The following is a 20,017-nucleotide window of genomic DNA, read 5'->3' on the forward strand; positions in this document are numbered from 1 at the left end:
TGTTAGGATAGTCTTGAATTGTGATTTAATTAAGATTGTTTAAATCTAATTAAATTAGTATACCTTATAAAATAGTCTTTAAATCTAGTTAGACTGGAATAACAATTCCTAATTCTATTAGGATAAGATTCCTAATTATATTAGGATAAGGTTATTGTATTTGGCACTATAAAAGGACCCTATGAGTTAAAGAATAATCATCACCTAGATTTAGAGAGAGTGATTTAGGTGTACGTGGGATAAGAGTTATGAGTTTGAGACTGTTTTTGTAATCTCCTGATTTTTCTCTTAGTGAATTTTTCTCTGTTACTGTGCCTGTGGACGTAGGTCATCAAAAGACCGAACCACGTAAATTCTTGTGTTTTTGTGGGTGTGCTTGATTTCTTTCTTTCTTTATTCTATTGATTGGATTAGATCTTGGGTAATTCTTTAGAGACAATTCCACAATTTCTCAACAACCTATTTTCATATTTTAGCTAACAAATATTTTAAAATAACTTATTAAATTTACTACATTAAATAATATTTTCAATCAATATATTGAAAATCTTATATTGAAATAGTATCTTGACATGTATTTTTAAGACAATAGTTAATAAAATATATTATTTATTTATTTATTTGGAAGATAAAACTCTAATTGTTTTTTTTTTAAGAATTCTAATTGTTAGTATTTCAACCTTGACTCAATCCAAAACTTTGGCACTTTCACTCATTGTTTGCCACTACCTAGATTTCCAAGTCTAAGATTAATTATGAACACACACCTTTGCAATTTGCATTGCACATTCCTACCAAAATTTAATTAGTTTATATATAAACTAAAATGATCCATTTCGTTATTTAGAATATTTTACATATATATATATATTTAATTTATCAAAAACTTATTTTATTTTATTCAAACATGCTTTTATTTTTTATTTTTAAAAATAAAAATAAATAGTAAAAGTAACAAGCAAATAGAGTCTTATAAATTCGTTTATAACTAAGAAGATATAAAAATCAATCTAGCTGTAGTTGTTGATTATTGGTGATCAATAAAAATTCCGTTCCTAGCAGAAAAAGGACCAATTTCCTTGGGAATTAAGTTTAAAATTCAATTTCTTGGACTCTTTTGAAAATCAACATTGGTCAGTAGCCTTTGTCTGTATGTTTCTTGACTGAGAAATCAATTCATGATTAACTCAAGAGAAGGCGCAAAATGCTGTTAGTTTCCAGCTATTTCGATGTTATCATTTACAAAGAGAAGTTCAACATCATATTCTATATGATAAAATTCCTTCGGCAACAAGAACTTTGTACTTTCCATTAGCCCCTCCTGTTTCATGGCCTGTTTTACGTGGATACCTATGCTATAATTAATAATTTCTTACCAATCCAAACTTGATTCAATCTGATTTGATTTAAAAAACTCAACTACTTAAAATCATGTAAACTTCAAATTATCTTAATATACTTCTAACTCGAATGATCCAAAAAAATTAACTCGAAAAGAAATGTATTTTTTGTCCCAACATCAATTTTCATATTTAATATAGTATATCATATTTAAGATTATTGGATTAATTAACAACCCTGATCACAATTGATAACTAGTCTCGTCGTATTGTAGCTGGTTATAATCAAAGAAAAGAGAATAATATTGGTTTATTAATTAGTGGGGAAATCTTTGAGCCAAGTTGCGAATGTATTTCCATTTACTCTTGTTACTTTGTCGTCATAGAGTTTCCATTTGAGCATCTTCTTCTATCATTGCTACTATCCCAAGAGTTTGTTTGATTTCTGCCTTGCTCTTCTTTTAACTCAACAAAGCCTACGTTTCCATTTTTTTTTTCCTTCATTTTCCCACTTTTCTTTTAACTCAAAGAACAAAAGCATCTCTTTTGTTCAACTCTGCAAAAAAAAAAAAAAGTTGATCTCTTAAATTACTTTTGTTTGATCCTTGTTTGCTACTTTTCTTTTTCTTAATTTTGGTTTCCCGATCTCTGGAGTTGGTGAAGTAATTCCATCCCAATTGAGGTAAGCTTCAATATAACATATTATATTCTCCATATTTAATTTTTTTATGTGCTCAATTTCTCTTATCATTTATGAATTTGACTTCTCATTTTCTAAGTTGGCAAATAAAATTAATTGATTTGTAGTACTTAATTTACTTCTTTACATCTTAACCCTATGAATATTTAGTAATATACTATGTGTAGCATTTTAGTGTGAAATAGTTTTAATATTATGACTTTTAAATATGTAAAAATATATCAATAAACCTACGCTGAAATTTCATTCTAAATTTTTTAATTTATTTTAAATATTCATATTTTTTCTATTTTTACCAACATTTATGGATATTTTGGGAACGCATTTTATAGAATGATGATATTATGTTTTTACTTTAATATAAAAATATATTTTTAATTAATATGCACTTGATTAGCGATAAGAATTTCTACATCTGCAGCATTTTCAATTTCCAAGTTGGTTGGTCATCCACATTTTCATAAAGGTAATTGTTTAATTTATGAAAATATGAAATATAAACATGTTATATTTATATCTCCAAAGTTAAAATGTGGATGAGAAGGGTCATCCACATTTTCAAGGTTAATCTCAGTTGTGGTACTTGCAAATATTTTGTAATTGTTTTTTTTCTCTGTAAAACTTTTTACTCATTAAAATTAAAATCAAACAAATTTTTATTTTATGAAAGTTTCAAGTGATTTTTAATTAAAATATATAACATGTTTTAATAATTTAAGATTTTGAAGTTTGAGATATAAATATTACTTATTAAAAAAAATTTATACAGAAATATGGAAAAGGCGAAGTTAGTAGTTTCCTAAGGCAAAAGATTTGAGCTCTCGTCTTCCACTAAAAATTTGAAATTGAATAAGAAAAAGTATTTATATTTATGTACTAATTGTATATTGTTTTTAAAATAAATATTTAAAAATATTAATAATGAATTAGAGAAATATCATGCAGGCAAAATCAAATAAAAATATAAATTATTGCAATGGTAGCCCATTTTTGGTTCTTCAATTTTTGGCCTTGATCTTTTGAAAAAACATATTCCAGTTGATAGATTTCCAAGTCTAAGATTAACTATGAACACACCTTTGCAATTTGCATTGCACATTCCTACCAAAAATATTAAAAAATATTCTTAATATTTTTTTACTTAATATTAAAAAATATTAAAAGTTAAGTGAGAAATAAATGACAAAAAAGTGAAATGATAATTAATTAAAAAAGAGAAAATGACTAGGGTAAAAATAAATGAATAAATGGTAAAATTATATTAAAACTAAAGAGATCTATTTCATTATTTAGAATATTATATATATACATTTAATTTATCAAAAACTTATTTTGATTTATTAAAACATGCTTATCAGGTGAAGTCCACTAAGTCTTTCACTACCGCGTCAGTTTGCTTACATTTCCCTGTTATCTGCTTTAGATTCATTTCAACCAAGTTGTAGATCCATGGCGGAATCAATTTTATACGGGGCGCTCAGTAACATCTTTTCCAAGTTGATGTGGCTTGCTGGGCATGAGATTGGCTTGATTTTCTGCCAGAAAAGCGAACTGGATAAGCTTCAAAAGACTCTCGACATCGTAAAAGCCGTCATTCTTGATGCTGAGGAGAAGCAGGCGAGCGACCTTGTCGTGAAAAACTGGATAAGTCGACTGGAAGATGTCGTCTCTGATGCAGAGGACTTACTGGACGAATTCGACTATGAGATCCTACGCCAGAAGGTGCGTCCTCGGGGACAGGTACGCAAGATCTTTCGATCCTTCAGGATGGGTCCTAGAGTTAAGGAGATTAAAGAGAGGCTGGACGTGGTGGCAAGAGAGATTAAAACGTTTGATTTTAATGTGAGAGTTGTAGAACTGAATAAGAAACCTAAGAATACTGACAGAGAGACTGCCTCAAAGGTGAGATCGGAATTAGTAATAGGGAGAGAGGAAGATAAAGAGCACATTATAGAATTGTTGAAGGAGCAGAATCATGGTGACAGCATCTTCAATATTATTGCCATTGTTGGGTTTGGAGGTTTAGGAAAGACCTCGCTTGCCCGGTTGGTGTATAACGATGCAGAAGTAGCAGATTCCTTCGAAAGGATGTGGGTGTGTGTTTCTGAAGAATTTAATGTTCTTATAATTTTCAAAAAAATTTTGAAGTGTCTAGGAGAACACAAAGTGGATGACTGGAATCTAGATGAAGTACAAAATGGAATTGAACAAAAGTTAGAAGGGAAGAGATATTTACTTGTGTTGGATGATGTGTGGAATGAAGACATTTTACAGTGGAATGAATTTTCACAGTATATGGTATTTGGTGCTCCTGAAAGTAAAATTATTGTGACAACTCGTAGCATCAAAGTTGCAGCTACTATGGGGGTGCACAGTCCTTACCTTTTAAAAGGTCTCAATGAGGAACAATCTCAGGATTTGTTTGAGAAAGTGGCATTTGAAGGACGTCAAATCGATCCAAAGCTTGGACAAATTGGAAACGTTGTTGCACAAAAATGCAAAGGAGTTCCTCTTTCTATTAAATGTTTAGGAGGTTTGATGAGACAAAAGCCTGATGAAAAATACTGGTTGTTTGTCCAAGAAAATGAATTTTGGAATAATGATGATGTTTTGTCGGTGTTAAAATTGAGTTATATTCAGCTACCAAGTAATTTAAAGCAATGTTTTGCTTTTTGTTCGCTTTTCTCAAAAGACTCTAGGATATATAAAGATGAGTTGATTCATTTTTGGCGAGCACAAGGTTACATTCAATTAGAGAATAAAAATGAGAATATACAAGATATTAGTGATGAATACTTTAATGATTTGCTGTCAAGATCATTTTTTCAAGAGGAGGAGAAAGATGCATATGGGAATATCATCTATTGTAAAATGCATGATCTTATTCATGATCTTGCATTATCAGTTGCTGGTCGATATTTTCATTGGATGAAAGATGAAAAAGAAGAAATTTCAAAAGGAGTCCGTCATGTGTCATTAGAAAAATATTCTAAAGAAGTTGTTTTGACTGGATCAGAAACAAAAGTGATAAGGACTATGTTTTTCCGAGCAGACATTTTCACGGACTTATTTATTCGAAATGTAACTTATTCGAGCTTCAATTGTTTACGTATGTTGAATTTAAGTTGGATGAACATTAATATTTTACCAGATTCAATTGGTAAATTGAAGCATTTGAGATACCTTGATCTTTCTAGTAATCAAAGGATGAAAGTGCTCCCAGATGCAATAGTCAAATTGCACCATTTGCAAACTCTATTACTCAATGCTTGCAGCAGTCTGGAAAAGTTACCAAGGGATATACGCCAATTGATTAGTTTGGAATATCTCAATATTAATTCTTGCAACCGACTAAAGTACTTGCCAAAAGGGTTAGGGGAATTGACTTCCTTACAAAGATTGGACAGATTTGTTGTGAACTGTGTTGAAGACAATTTATCAACTGCAGCCACGTTGAATGAGTTGAGTAACCTAGACCTTGGAAATAGCTTCAAAATTGAACACTTAGAAAAGGTGAGGAATGTGGAATTAGAATGTAAGGAGGCAAATTTAAAGAAAAAGAAACGGCTTCAGTCTTTGCATTTATCTTGGGAATCTTTCTCTCCAACAACAGTGGCTAGTGAAAAGGATGAGTCATTGTTAAATATTCTTGAGCCACACCCGAATTTGAAAGGGCTGGAGCTATCCGGTTATGGAGGAGCAAGGTTTTCAAGTTGGCTATCTTCATTGACTAATTTAGTCAAACTTAATATATACAGATTTTGGAATTGTCGAGACCTGCCACCCTTGGATCATTTTTCATCTCTCAAGTCTCTCTTTCTTTACGGTTCCAATGCTTTAAAACACCTGCCACCCTTGGATCATCTTTCATCTCTAGGGTCTCTTTCTCTTTCGCGGTTAGATGCTTTAGAATACGTGGCAGATTCTTTTTCCTTGCCTTGCTCGACTTCAAGAGAACCATTCTTCCCGTCCCTTAAGAAACTTTTGATCCATGACTGTCCCAATCTCAAAGGATGGTGGAAGACAAAGAATGAGAACCAACGATCAATCGCTGAGCTGCCTTGCTTTCCTTGCCTTTCCGAGTTAGATATCCTCAGGTGTCCAAACTTAGCCTCCATGCCGCTGTTTCCATCTCTCGATCAAGATTTGATGTTGCATGATACTAGCATAAGGCCTTTACAACAAACATTGAAGATGATGAAGATGACCGAGGCTAGCATGACATTAGAAGAAGCATCATCTTCATCGGGGAGCGCTTGTCATTCATATTCTTCAACTACCCTTCCTCTCTCCCATTTGAAGAGTCTGATGCTTACAGACATTAAGGATTTAGAAGTTCTGCTAGAAGAGTTTCTACAAAATCTCACTTCTCTTACGTCCTTATGGTTGAGCGACTGCCCTATATTGGAATCGCTATTGCCGCAAAAGATGAGCTGCCTCACCTCTTTACAAGTTTTGTGTGTTAAAAATTGCCATAATCTGAGGGCTTTTCCGGATTGGATACTCAATCTCACTTCCCTTAAAACACTTGAAATTTGGGGGTGCATTGAATTACAGTACATGCCAGAAGGGACGCATCAGCTTACCTCTTTAAATAAATTGTCCGTAGGCAATTGCCCTAATATGAGGGCTTTACCTGACTGGATACTCAATCTCACTTCCCTTAAAACACTTGAAATTTGGGAGTGCCTTGAATTACAGTACATGCCAGAAGGGACGCCTCGGCTTACATCTTTAGAAGAATTAATTGTTTACTGCCATAATTTGAGGGCTTTGCCAGACTGGATACTCAATCTCACTTCCCTCAAAGACCTTTATATATGCGAGTGCCTTCAATCACCGTACTTGCAAGGAAGGGATGCAAAGCCTCACCTCTTTAGAACGATTGATAGTTCATCATTGCCCTAATCTGAGTTCTTCCACATATTCTCTCAAAGCACTTCTAATTCGGGGGTGCCCTAATTTAAGCTTCTGGAGATCGAGGCGTCTGTTTTCCACTTTAGAAGAATTGAATGTTCAAAATTGCCCTAATCTGGAGGATTTGCTGAATCGCATTGCTAAGATGATCACTTCCCTCAAAACACTTAAGATTTGTAAGTGCCTTGAATTACAAGACTTGCCACAAAGGATGGATGGCCTTACCTCTTTACAAGTATTGTCAATCAGTGAATGTCCTCGGTTGTCAAAAAGATGTGAAAAGGATACCGGAGTCCTGTGGCCTCGCATTGCTCGCATCCCATCTATTATAGTCGATGGGCGACAGATTCAATGATGATCATACCGTATAGGTAATCACATTTTTCTTCACCTCTATTTATATTTTCTCCCTTTACTTGATAATCTTTTTTTTTCCCCCTGGATTTGGATGATTCTTAATTTGTTGCATGCATGTAATCCAAGTCAACTATGAAAAATTGGATTTAATCCATTCTCTGCTACTTCTTTCTAAGTGGACTAACAATATTGATTTCTTTTTTCTTTTCTTACTTTGAATTTTTTTTGTTAAGTTAAATATTACTAATATGAAATGTAACCAAAACTTGATGTCAAAACTCTGCCAGTATGCCATGGCAATTGGGAACTTTTTCCTTGTTTCAATCTCTCATTCTTCAATTATAATCCTAAATTTGAAGCATTTAGGATCTCACTAGCTCTTGATGGAACCCTTGTGCAGATAGCATATTTATAGTCAAAGCATTAAATCTTATACTCTTATATAGACAAATTTAAAAAAATTATAGCAGTATGAATGTACTCAGTTAGCAAATTATTCTGATTTTTCACTTTTTTTTATATCTAAATGTCTCTTTTCACCTATTTCAATGATGTTAATCTGTGTTTGGAGGATATTGTTTAGGTTGACCAAAAGTTTGGGTTTTTTGTAAAAGGTTGTCAAAAGCTTTTTGTGCAGTGTTGATGTAATTGTTCAGTTATCTTATCAGTAGAGTTAGAATGCCAAAGAGAGTATTTAACTGATTAGATCATAGACTTTTGATCTGACAATATTAATAAAATCAAAACTTTTCCAAAAAAAAAAAACATAAGCATAAAATGGGGTTACGGACATATTATTGTCAGTTGTTTCACTTCCCCTGTTTTTATGCATTGATCAATGCAAAATCATCTCTTATACAATGAGGCAACCTTGGATGTTTGTGTCATATCTTTACTGAAGCAAAACCAAAATTTAATGTGAACACTGGTGAAATAAGCTGAGATTTTATAGGCACTTGCTTTTGTAAGGAATATGTTAACATTATTTCTTTCTTTTTTTCTTCGTGTTTATAATGGGATGATGACATTTTTTCATTGTGTGAAGCAGGAAGATTGCATCTTGCTAATTTCCTTCCAAAGTAGACTATTGTTGAATTGAAACCAAGAGAAATTTCTATTGGTAAAATTTACCACTTATTTGGTTTGTTTTACCAATTTCATTTACTTTCTATAAGGAATCCATTAACACCCAACTTCTTACTTCTTTCTGCATGTCTTTATTGAGATTATGGACTTTTTCTGATAGATTGAGAGAGTACGAATTGATTTCAACTTGCCAATGCCATTGTGAAGAAGAGTACTACAATCCATGGATTGGAAGCTTTTCTCTCAACAGTGTCATCACTATCTATGTTACAGTTTGATGGCAATTCTATGTGAGAGTTAAATTTTACTTTTGAGTATTTGAATTCAATAAAGGCTAGCTCATGAAAATAATTTAACAGTTTGACCTTTGGTGTCTTTTTAGATGACAACAATTGCACAGCATGCAACTCCTTCACCTTTTCTTCCCAAAAAGTGAGACTTGGTCTAATGATCTTGAATTTAAGGTAAATTAGCTTATCACTTATTGCTCTATAGAATTTACTGTGCATAGAATGTTGATTATTTTTTCACTGCTATATCGTTATAAGATTTTCATTTTCCATAGAAAAATAAGAGGTCTCATGACTTGCTCACCAACTCCCTTTCAAGGCATTCTTGAAATGCAGGTATATTCTCAAAGCATATCTATTGCAAAAGTGATAACTATATATTATAGTTTCTTTAGTTTTTGTTCTTGATTTTTTGCATATCTTGTTCTTCAACGCTTGGTTATAACAATGAATTTTTAGACTAGTTATCTGTGAATGAAGGCAAACAACACTTGCAAAGTAGTGGCTTGAGTGACTGGGAGAATAGTTTGGAGCTGAGCTGGTTGGAAAACCCCTTAGCTTCTTTTAAAATCAATTTCAATAGTTCCATATTGGCCATTCTTGGAGGTCTTTAAACTATGGCTTCAATTCTAGTCTGTGGGCCTCTACTCAATTAACCCAAACTATTAAGGGGACCTAATTACAAATGTTCTTTCCAATGTTTATGAAGAAGACTTTTGGGATACTGTTCTGGGATTTGCTATTTGCTACATTTGGGTGCTGCAAAGTGTCAAAGAATTGTCAATCAAAGAATGTCCACAGTTGTCAGAAAGATGTAAAAAGGAGACAGAAATCCAGTGTGGCCTCACATTGCTCTCATCCTGACTATTTATATTGATGGCCAACAGTTCAATGATGATCATTCAATATAGGTAATCATATTTTTCTTCACCTCTGTTTATATTTTCTCCCTTTATCTGATAATTCCTTCTTTTTTTTATTTTTCTTCTTGGATTTGAATGATTCATACTTTGTTTTATACATGTAATCCAAGTTGGTACACTGATTCGCCTATAATTTGTACAGATAGCATACTTGTTGTGAAAGCATTAAATTTTATACTCTTGTACAGATAAACGTACTTAAGTTACCTAATTATTCTGATTTTTTATTTTGTTATATCAATTCCTAACTTCTATGGTTTAACAAAAGTATAAAATGGAGTTATGGACAGATTATTGTCAGTTGTTTCAATTCCCCTGTTTTTATTCATTGATTAATGCAAAATATCTCTTATACAATGAGGCAACATTGGATGTTTGTGTCGTATATTTTCAGAAGCAAAACCAAAATTAAATGGAAAAGGATCGCAAGACAGATTACTTCTATCACAGAGATTCTAAGTAATTGAAACATTGGTGAAATAAGCTGAGATGTGAGAGTGAGTATCCCTGAAAATTTACAGCTACAAGTTTGTTAGAGGGCCTATCTCCAGTCAAGACTCCTGAGCTGGAAGCTAGTAATAAGAGAAACTAATGTGAATGTCTGCTTGTACATTTCCTGCTGTCTTTGTCGCGATGAGGAGATATTGCTATAGGTAATATTTTCGCCTCTTCTTCTTGATGTTGGCACTTGCTTTTGTAAAGAATATATTAACATCAGTTCTTTCTTTTTTGTTTGTGTTTATAATGGGATGATGACATTTTTTCATTGTTTGAAGCAGGACGATTTCATCTTGCTAATTTCCTTCCAGAGCAGACAGTTGTTGAATTCAAACCAAGAGAAATATCTATTGGTATAATTTACCACTTATTCAGTTTGTCTTACTAATTTCATTTGCTTTCTATAAGGAATCCATTAACACCTAACTTCATACTTCTTTTTGCATGTCTTTATTGGGATTATGGACTTTTCTTGATAGTTTGAGAAAGAACATACAGATTTCAACTTGCCAATGCCATTGTGAAGTATAGTTAAATTTTACTCTCAACAGCATCATCACTATCTATGTGAGAGTTAAATTTTGCTTTGAGTATTTAAATTCAATAAAGGCTAACAGATGAAAATAATTCAACAGCTTGACCTCTAGTTTCCTCTTTAGGTAACAAAGACTACACAACATGCAACTCTTTCACCTTCTCTTATCAAGAAGTGAGCCTTGATCTAACGATCTTGAATTCAAGGTTAATTGGCTTTTCATTTACTGCTATATTATATATGAGGAATGTGCCATGTATAGAACCCTCAATATTTTTGCATTGCTCTAACATTTAAGATTTTCATTTTCCATATTAAAAGAAGAGATGCCAATGACTTGCCCGCCAACTCCCTTTCAGCCATTTTTTAAATGCAGGTATTCTCAAAGCATTATCTATTGCATACATGATTCTATATGTTGAAGTTTCTTTAGTTTTTGTTCATATTTTTTGGCATATCTTTATCCTCAATGTTTCTTTATAACAATGGTTTTTTTGACTAGTTAGCTGTGAATGGAGTCAACCAATGCTTGCTAAGTAGTGGCTTGAGTGGTTGGGAGAAGTGCCTGGAGAGCTAAGCTGGTTGGAAAACCCCTTTGCTTCTTTCAAAATCAATGTGAATGGTTCTATCTTGGCCATTCTTGGAGGTGTTTGAGCATTGGCTTCAATTCTATTCTTTAGGCATTTACTTATTTAACCCAAACTGTTAAAGAAGACTTAAATACAAAGGTTCTTTCATAATGTACATATGGAGAAGACTTTTGGGGGGTCTAAGTCTGAAAGACATCAAGAATTTAGAAGTTCTGCCAGAAGAGTTCCTACTGCCATACTGCCATACTGCCTTAAATTAGAATTGCTACTGCCTTAAAAGCATTGTCCTTAGGCAATTATCTTGATCTGAGGGCTTTGCCAGACTGGATACTCAATCTCACTTCCCCTAAAACACTTGAAATTTAGAAGTGCCTTGAATTACAGTACATGCCAGAAGGGATGCCTCGGCTTACATCTGTACAAGAATTTTATGTTTACTACCATAATTTAAGGCTTTGCCAGACTGGATACTCAATCTCAGTTCCCTCAAAGACCTTTATATATGTGAGTGCCTTTATTCACCGTACTTGCAAGAAGGGATGCATAGCCTCACCTCTTTAGAACGATTGATGGTTGAATATTACCCTAATCTGATTTCTTCCACATATTCTCTCAAAGCACTTCTAATTCGGGGGTGCTCTGATTTAAGCTTCTAGAGAACGAGGCATGGCTTTTCCACTTTAGAAGAATTGAATGTTCAAAATTGCCCTAATCTGAAGGATTTACTGAATCGCATACCTTACAAGATCACTTCCCTCAAAACACTTAAGATTTGTAAGTGCCCTAAATTACAAGACTTGCCAGAAAGGATGGATGGCCTTACCTCTTTACAAGTATTGTCAATCAGTGAATGTCCCCAGTTGTCGGAAAGATGTGCAAAGAAGACCGAAATCTTGTGGCCTCGCATTGCCCGCATCCGTTCTATTACAATTGATGGGTGACAGATTCAATGATGATCATACAATATAGGTAACCACATGTTTCTTCACCTCTATTTATATTTTCTCCCTTTACTTGATAATTCTTCTTGTTTTCTTGCTGGATTTGGATGATACGTAATTCGTTGTATGCATGGAATCCAAGTTGACTATGCAAAAGTGGATTTAATCCATTCTCTGCTACTTCTTTCTAAGTGGACTAACAATATTGATTTCTTTTTTCCTTTCTTACTTTGAATTTTATTTTTGTTCAGTTAAATATTACTAATATGAAATGTGACCAAAACTTGATATCCAAACTCTGCCAGTATTTCACTGCAATAGTGAACTTTTGCCTCGTTTCAATCTCTCATTCTCTAATTGTAATCCTAAATTTGAAGCATTCAGGATCTCACTAGCTCTTGATGGAACCCTTGTGTAGATAGCATGTTTATAGCGAAGCATTAAAATTTTCCATTTTAATAGTATTAAAAGGGACGCATCAGCTTATCTCTTTAGAAGTATTGTTCATAGAGAACTGTCCTAATTTGAGGGCTTTGCCAGACTGGATACTCAATCTCACTTCCCTTACAAAACTTCAAATTCAGAAGTGCCTTGAATTACAATACACGCCAGAAGGGACGCATCAGCTTACCTCTTTAAAAGAATTGTCCATAAACAATTGCCCTAATCTGAGGGCTTTGTTTGACTGGATGCTCAATCTCACTTCTCTTTAAACACTTCGAATTTGGGAGTGCTTTCAATTACATTAGATGCCAGAAGGGACATCTCGGCTTACATCTTTAGAAGAATTATATGTTTATTGCCATAATTTGAGGGCTTTGCCAGACTAAATACTCAATCTCACTTCCTTCAAAGACCTTTATATATGCGAGTACCTTCAATCACCGTACTTGCAAGAAGGGATGCAAAGCCTCACCTCTTTAGAACGATTGATGGTTCAATATTGTCCTAAGCTGAGTTCTTCCACACATTCTCTCAAAGCACGTCTAATTCGGGGGTGCCCTAATTTAAGCACCTGGGGAATGAGGCATTGCTTCACCACTTTAGAAGTATTGGATGTTCAAAATTGCCCTAGTTTGGGGAAATTGCTATATCCCATAGCTGACATGATCACTTCTTTCAAAACACTTAAGATTTGTAAGTGCCCTGAATTACAAGACTTGCCAGAAAAGATGGATGGTCTTGCCTCGTTACAAGTATTGTCAATCAATGAATGTCCCCAGTTGTCAAAAAGATGTGAAAAGGAGACTGGAATCCTGTGGCCTCGCATTGCTTGCATCCCTTCTATTATAATTGATGGGCGACAGATTCAATGGTGATCATACAATATTTATATAGGTAACCATATTTTTCTTCACTTCTATTTATATTTTCTCCCTTTACTAGATAATTCTTTTTGTTTCTTGCTGGATTTGGATGATACGTAATTTGTTGTATGCATGTAATCCAAGTCGACTATGCACAAGTGGATTTAATCCAGACTCTGCTACTTCTTTCTAAGTGGACTAATAATATTGATTTCTTTTTTCTTTTCTTACTTTGAATTTTATTTTTGTTAAGTTAAATATTACTAATATGAAATGTGACCAAAACTTGATGTCAAAACTTTGCTAGTATTTCATTGCAATTGGGAACTTTTTCCTTGTTTCAATCTCTCATTCTTCAATTATAATCCTAAGAATTAGGATCTCACTAGCTCTAGCTGGAACCCTTGTGCAGAAAGCATATTTATAGTCAAAGCATTAAATTTTGTACTCTTATATAGACAAATTTAAAAAAATTACAGCAGTATGAATGTACTCAAGTTATCAAATTATTTTGATTTTTCACTTTGTTATATCTAAATGTCTCTTTTCATCTTTTTCAATGATGTTAATCTGTGTTTGGAGGATAATTGTTTAGGATGACCAAAAGTTTGGGTTTTCTGTAAAAGGTTGTCAAAAGCTTTTTGTGCAATGTTGATGTAATTGTTCAGTTATCTTATCAGAAGAGTTAGAATGCCAAAAAGATTCTTTAACTGTTTAGATCATAGACTTTTGATCTGATAATATCAATAAAATAAAATGTTTTCAAAAAACAAAAAACAAAAACATAACCATAAAATGGAGTTATGGACTGATTATTGTCAGTTGTTTCCTTTCCCCTGTCTTTATGCATTGATCAATGCAAAATCATCTCTTATACAATGAGGCAACATTGGATGTTTGTGTCATATCTTCCAGAAGCAAAACCAAAATTTAATTTGAAACACTAGTGGAATAAGCTGAGATTTTATAGGCACTTGCTTTTGTAAGGAATATGTGAACATTATTTCTTTCTTTTTTTCCATGTGTTTATGACAGGACGATGACATGTTTTCATTGTTTGAAGCAGGATGATTTCATCTTGCTAATTTCCTTCCAGAGCAAACAGTTGTTAAATTGAAACCAAGAGAATTTCTATTGGTAAAATTTACCACTTATTCGGTTTGTCTTACCAATGTCATATGCTTTCTATAAGGAATCTATTAACACCTAACTTCATACTTCTTTTTGCATGTCTTTATTAGGATTATGGACTTTTTCTGATAGTTTGAGAGAGAACATACGGATTTCAACATGCCGATGCCATTGTGAAGTAGAGTACTAGAATCGGTGGATCGGAGGCTTTACTCTCAACAGTCTCATCACTATCTATGTTACAGTTTGATGGCAATTCTATGTGAGAGTTAAATTTTGCTTTGAGTGTTCAAATTCAATAAAGACTAGCTGATGAAAATAATTGAACAGCTTGACCTTTGGTTTCTTTTTAAGTAAAATGACTGCATAACATGCAACTCTTTCACCTTCTTTTCTCAAGAAGTGAGCCTTGGTCTAGTGATCTTGAATTCAAGGTTAATTGGCTTTTCATTTATTGCTATGTTATATATGAGGAATGTGCTTTGTATAGAATCCTCAATATTTTTGCATTGTTCTAACATTTAAGATTTTTCTTTTCCATAGAAAAAGAAAAGATGCCAATGACTTGCCTGCCAACTCCCTTCCGGCCATTTATGAAATGCAGGTATTCTCAAAGCATTGTCTATTGCATACATGATTCTATAGGTTAAAGTTTCTTTAGTTTTTGTTCTTACTTTTTTGCATATCTTTATCCTCAATGCTTCTTCATAACAATGGGTTTTTTGACTAGTTAGCTATGAATGGAGTCAACCAACAATTGCTAAGTAGTGGCTCGAGTGATTGGGAGAACTGCCTGGAGAGCTGAGCTGGTTGGAAAACCCCTTTGCTTCTTTCAAAATCAATGTCAAAGTTCCATCTTGGCCATTCTTGGAGGTCTTTGAGCAGTGGCTTCAATTCTAGTCTTTAGGCCTTTACTTAATTAACCCAAACTGTTAAGGAGACCTAACCACAAAGGTTCTTTCATAATGTAGATGTGGAAAAGACTTTTAGGATACTATTATGGGATTTAATATTTGCTACGTTTGGGTGCTGCAACTATTGTAACCTCCTGCATCATAGTAAAATCTCTTTTACCTTCGACCGTGGATGTAGGTTATTAAGCCGAACCACGTAATTTCTCATGTGTTTTATTATTTTAATTTGTTTACTTGTTATTTATCATCAAATTCGATTGGTTTCGCATCTATATTTTTTACTATATTATTCATCAAAGGTATTGCTTTTTTGACAAGATAATATTAAAGAGTTGTCTTAAAATCTCGTCAATCCACCCGCAATGAATATAGATTAAGATAAATCATGCAAATTTTTTATATTTTTATTTTACGCGATTGTTTATTTTTTTATTTACCATCAAATTTGGGTTGCATTGTTTCAGTATTTATATTTTTCAATACAACATTGTAAAAGGTATTGGTTTATCCCAAAATGTATTAAGTGAAACTTTCATAAATGTTTCAATTATAATTGATTAAGAAAAGTTATAAATTTGAAGTTTCTCATTTCCAAAATGGATTAATTTTTCGATAAATGTCACTAAAACTTTGTAATTGGTATTATTTAAAAATATTTCCTACCTAAAATTTGCCATTAATTATAAATATTTTGTTTTAATAAAACATGAAAAGTAAATAATACTCAATCATACTCTATATTATATAACTCGAGATAAGCCAATAAATATTTTGTTTTAATAAAACATGAAAAGTAAATAATACTCAATCATACTCTATATTATATAACTCGACATAAGCCAAGGATCCATAAATATAATTTTATATAAACAGTAATTTATTAGCACAGCAATAAAAACATATAGAAACAGTAATTCATCCCTTCAAGCAAGGATCTCCCTTTCTTTCAAAATTTTTATGGATCTAAGCATTTGATAGAAAAAGAAAAAGCTAGCTGTATTTGGATGTACTGGAAAATGAAAACCATTACCTACTGCAGCCTTGCTATGATTTTATTTCTATTCATATCAAAATGTATCTGCTGCCTTGATCTTCTGAATGGTAGCAAAATGAGTTTTAAAGCCTTTGGCTAGGACATCATCATCATTGCCAGTGGCAAAAACAGTGGATGGAATAGAAACAGTTCCAACATTTGCACTGCCAAAGGCAGAAACAGCCATGGCAGGTTGATCAGAGCTAGGATTGTGTTGGTAACGAACCAGTCCTTTCGGAAACAAAACTAGAAATAAACTGAGAAATCCCTTTATTGTTAGTGTCGCTCTGCCAAAATTAGAAATAATCACAGTTAAAGGTGCTTCTAAACTAGAGCAACTATTTGGGGTTGGAGAGAAATAAGACTGAAGATCCATGAAATGTTTGGTCCCTTGTCTTGTGCTTACGTCCTCGCAAGTCCCATCCTTTGCCATAACACTTCGTGGAAAGCCAACCAGCATCCTTAACAGAGCATTAGAAAGAGAATTATTCAAAACACTTCTTCCATGAGAATACTGTCTCTATTAATGGTGGTGAATGCCTTGCTATCCAACTACTATAAAGTAAAAGTAGTGGACTAATGGAGATGGAGATTCCATAATAAAGTGTGTTATCTCCAGATTTTCCATTTTATAATTTTTTTGAGCTTAGCACACGGGCAAAGGAGGAGATTAAAGAGACGAGGAGGTAATGTTTCCTCCCCTTCTTGTCGTAGGCACTTGCTTTTGTAAGGAATATATTAACATCATCTCTTTCTTTTTTCTACGTGTTTGTAACGGTATGATGACATTTTTTTCATTGTTTGAAGGAGGACGATTTGATCTTTCTAATTTCCTTCCATGTCAGAACAGTTGTTGAATCGAAACCAAAAAGAAATTTCTATTGTAAAATCTATCACTTCTTCGGTTTGCCTCTCCAATTTCATTTGCTTTTTATGGGGAAACCATTAACGCCCAACTTCGTACTTCTTTTTGCATGTGTTTTATTGGGATTACGGACTTTTTCTGATAGTTTGAGAGAGTACGTGCGGATTTCAACTTGCCAATGCCATTGTGGATAAGAGTACTAGAATCGATGGATTGGAAGCTTTACTCTCTAGAGTGTCATCACTATCTATGTTGTAGTAAGATGGTAATTCTATGTGAGAGTTAAATTTTGCTTTGAGTATTTGAATTCAATAAAGTCTAGCATGCTAATCTTTCACCTTTTCTTCCCAAGAAGTGAGCCTTAGTCTATCGATCTCGAATTCATGGTAAATTGTCTTTCCCATTTTTTTCCTAAGCAATTGCCTTTCCATTTGTTGCCCCCTATTATATATGAGGAATTTCCTATGTATAGAATCTTCAAAATTATTTCATTGCTCTAACATTTAAGATTTCATTTTCCATAGAAAAAGAAGAGGTGCCAATAACTTGCTCCCCAACTCCCTCTTGGGCCATTCTAGAAATGCGGCTTCTCAAAGCATATCTATTGCATACATGATGAATATAGATTTATAGTGTCTTTAGTTTTTGTTCTTAATGTTTTGCATATCTTTTTCCTCAATGCTTCCTTATAACAATGGTTTTTTTGACTAGTTATCTGTGAATGGAGGCAAACAATACTTTCTAAGAAGTGGCTCGAGTCATTGGGAGAAGTGCCTGGAGTTGAGCTAGTAGGAAAACCACTTTGCTTCTTTCAAAATCATGTCAATGGTTCCATCTTGGCCATTCTTGGAGTCCTTTGGGCAGTGGTTTCAATTCTAGTCTTTAGTCTTTTACTTAATTAACCCAAACTGTTAAGGGGACCTAAATACAAAGGTTCTTTCATAATGTACATGGAGAAGACTTTTGGCATACTGTTCTAGGATTTACTGTTTGCCACATATGGGTGCTGCAACTACTACAACCTCATCTTCCTACATCTTAATAAAATCTCTTCTACTCTTTATCTCCATGGAGGTAAGCAACTAACTCGAATCGCGTAAGTTCTTGTGTATTTGATTATGTTGGATCGTTTGTTTGCTAGTTATCATCAAATTTGGTTTTCTTTGATATTTTATAATTTTTACTAAGTTATTTGTCAAAAGTATAACTTTTAGGTAGAACCTATTTTCATATTTCAGCCAACAAATATTCTAAAATAACCTATCAAATTTACCATATTAAATAATATTTTCAATCAATATAAATCTTATATTGAAATAGTATCTTGACAAGTATTTTTAAAACAATAGTTAATTAAAATATATTATTTATTTATTTATTTGGAAGATAAAATTCTAATTGTTAGTATTTCAATCTTAATTCAATCCAAAACTTTGGCACCTTCACTCATTGTTTTCTAGTAGCTAGATTTCCAAGTCTAAGATTAAATATGAGCACACACCTTTGCAATTTGCATTGCACATTCCTACCAAAAGTTAATTAGTTTATGTATAAACTAAAATGATCCAATTCGTTATTTAGAATATTATACGTAGACACCCTATTTTGTCTGAGGTGCCTCACCAAAATAAGAAAATAATAATAAAAAATTAAAAAAGAAAAAGATAATGAGAAAGATAAAGGAAAAAAAATAATATTAATTTTTTCTTTGAAAACAAAAAAAAATAGAAATAAATAAGATTAAGNTGAAAATAATAAGATTAAGATTCTAATCCAACAATTTTCAAATTTTGATTTTTCTTTTAAAAGGGGAATGAAATCCTAATCCAAAAATGGGTATAAATACCCATTCATAAATAATAGTAATAACAAAAATAATAAAAATAATAATAAGATGAAATAAATAAAAAGTATAAGTAAAATAATTAAATTCTCCGATGATGAAATTTTGAGAAGATTATAAGTAATAATTTCAAGAAAATTTCCAGGTAAGGGATTTTTCTCAAATTCTGCCATAAGTATTATAGTATTCGAGAAATATTTCAATATCAAAATATTTTATTTGTTTTAAAATAATAAAATAAAATGATCAAAATATAAAAAAATTAAGGAAAATAAGATTGGATACCAAATTTAAAGATTATTTATCAAGGTTAAAAAGGATAATACATGATTAAATAACTACCATGTAGTGGGAGTTGTGAGGGTACTAACACCTTCCTCACATGTAACTGTAGTTCCGCATCTGACGTGTTTCGTAAATTGGGACTTATTTTTTAAAATGAGTCTAAGTCAAGTTTAAGACCTCATTAAAAAGTATAGATTCATCTAGATGACCAATTACATTTAAACAAAAATAAAAAAGATTGGTGATGACTCCTCTTCCATGTGGAACGGTTGAGTTTATAAACTCATATGTTATGACATTATATACATTTTTTTAATTTATCAAAAACTTATTTTGTTTTATTCAAACACGCTTTTTTTAAAAAAAATAGAAAAAGTTACAAGCAAATAGAGTCTTATAAATTCGTTTATGACTAAGAAGATATAAAAATCAATCTAGCTATATATGTTAATTGATTATTGT

At 32.6% G+C, this 20,017-nt stretch overlaps 2 protein-coding genes across 2 annotated transcripts in view; both read left to right on the top strand.

Moving 5' to 3' along the window:
- LOC18593626 (disease resistance protein RGA2) overlaps nt 1-20,017 on the top strand; it is an 81,189-nt gene that overhangs the window by 44,832 nt on the left and 16,340 nt on the right. The gene's annotated exons all lie outside the window — the stretch shown is intronic.
- On the top strand, nt 3,490-6,948 carry LOC108662708 (disease resistance protein RGA2-like). The gene has a single exon (XM_018124194.1). It carries the CDS (start codon nt 3,490-3,492, stop codon nt 6,946-6,948), a length of 3,459 nt encoding a protein of 1,152 aa, XP_017979683.1.

Source organism: Theobroma cacao, chromosome 7 (genome assembly GCF_000208745.1).
Source record: "Theobroma cacao cultivar B97-61/B2 chromosome 7, Criollo_cocoa_genome_V2, whole genome shotgun sequence".
In the NCBI taxonomy this organism is placed as follows: Eukaryota; Viridiplantae; Streptophyta; class Magnoliopsida; order Malvales; family Malvaceae; genus Theobroma; species Theobroma cacao.

Bases quoted from the DNA above. Each gene is read 5' to 3' on its own strand.
- LOC108662708 (XM_018124194.1), top strand. From the start codon at position 3,490: ATGGCGGAATCAATTTTATACGGGGCGCTCAGTAACATCTTTTCCAAG.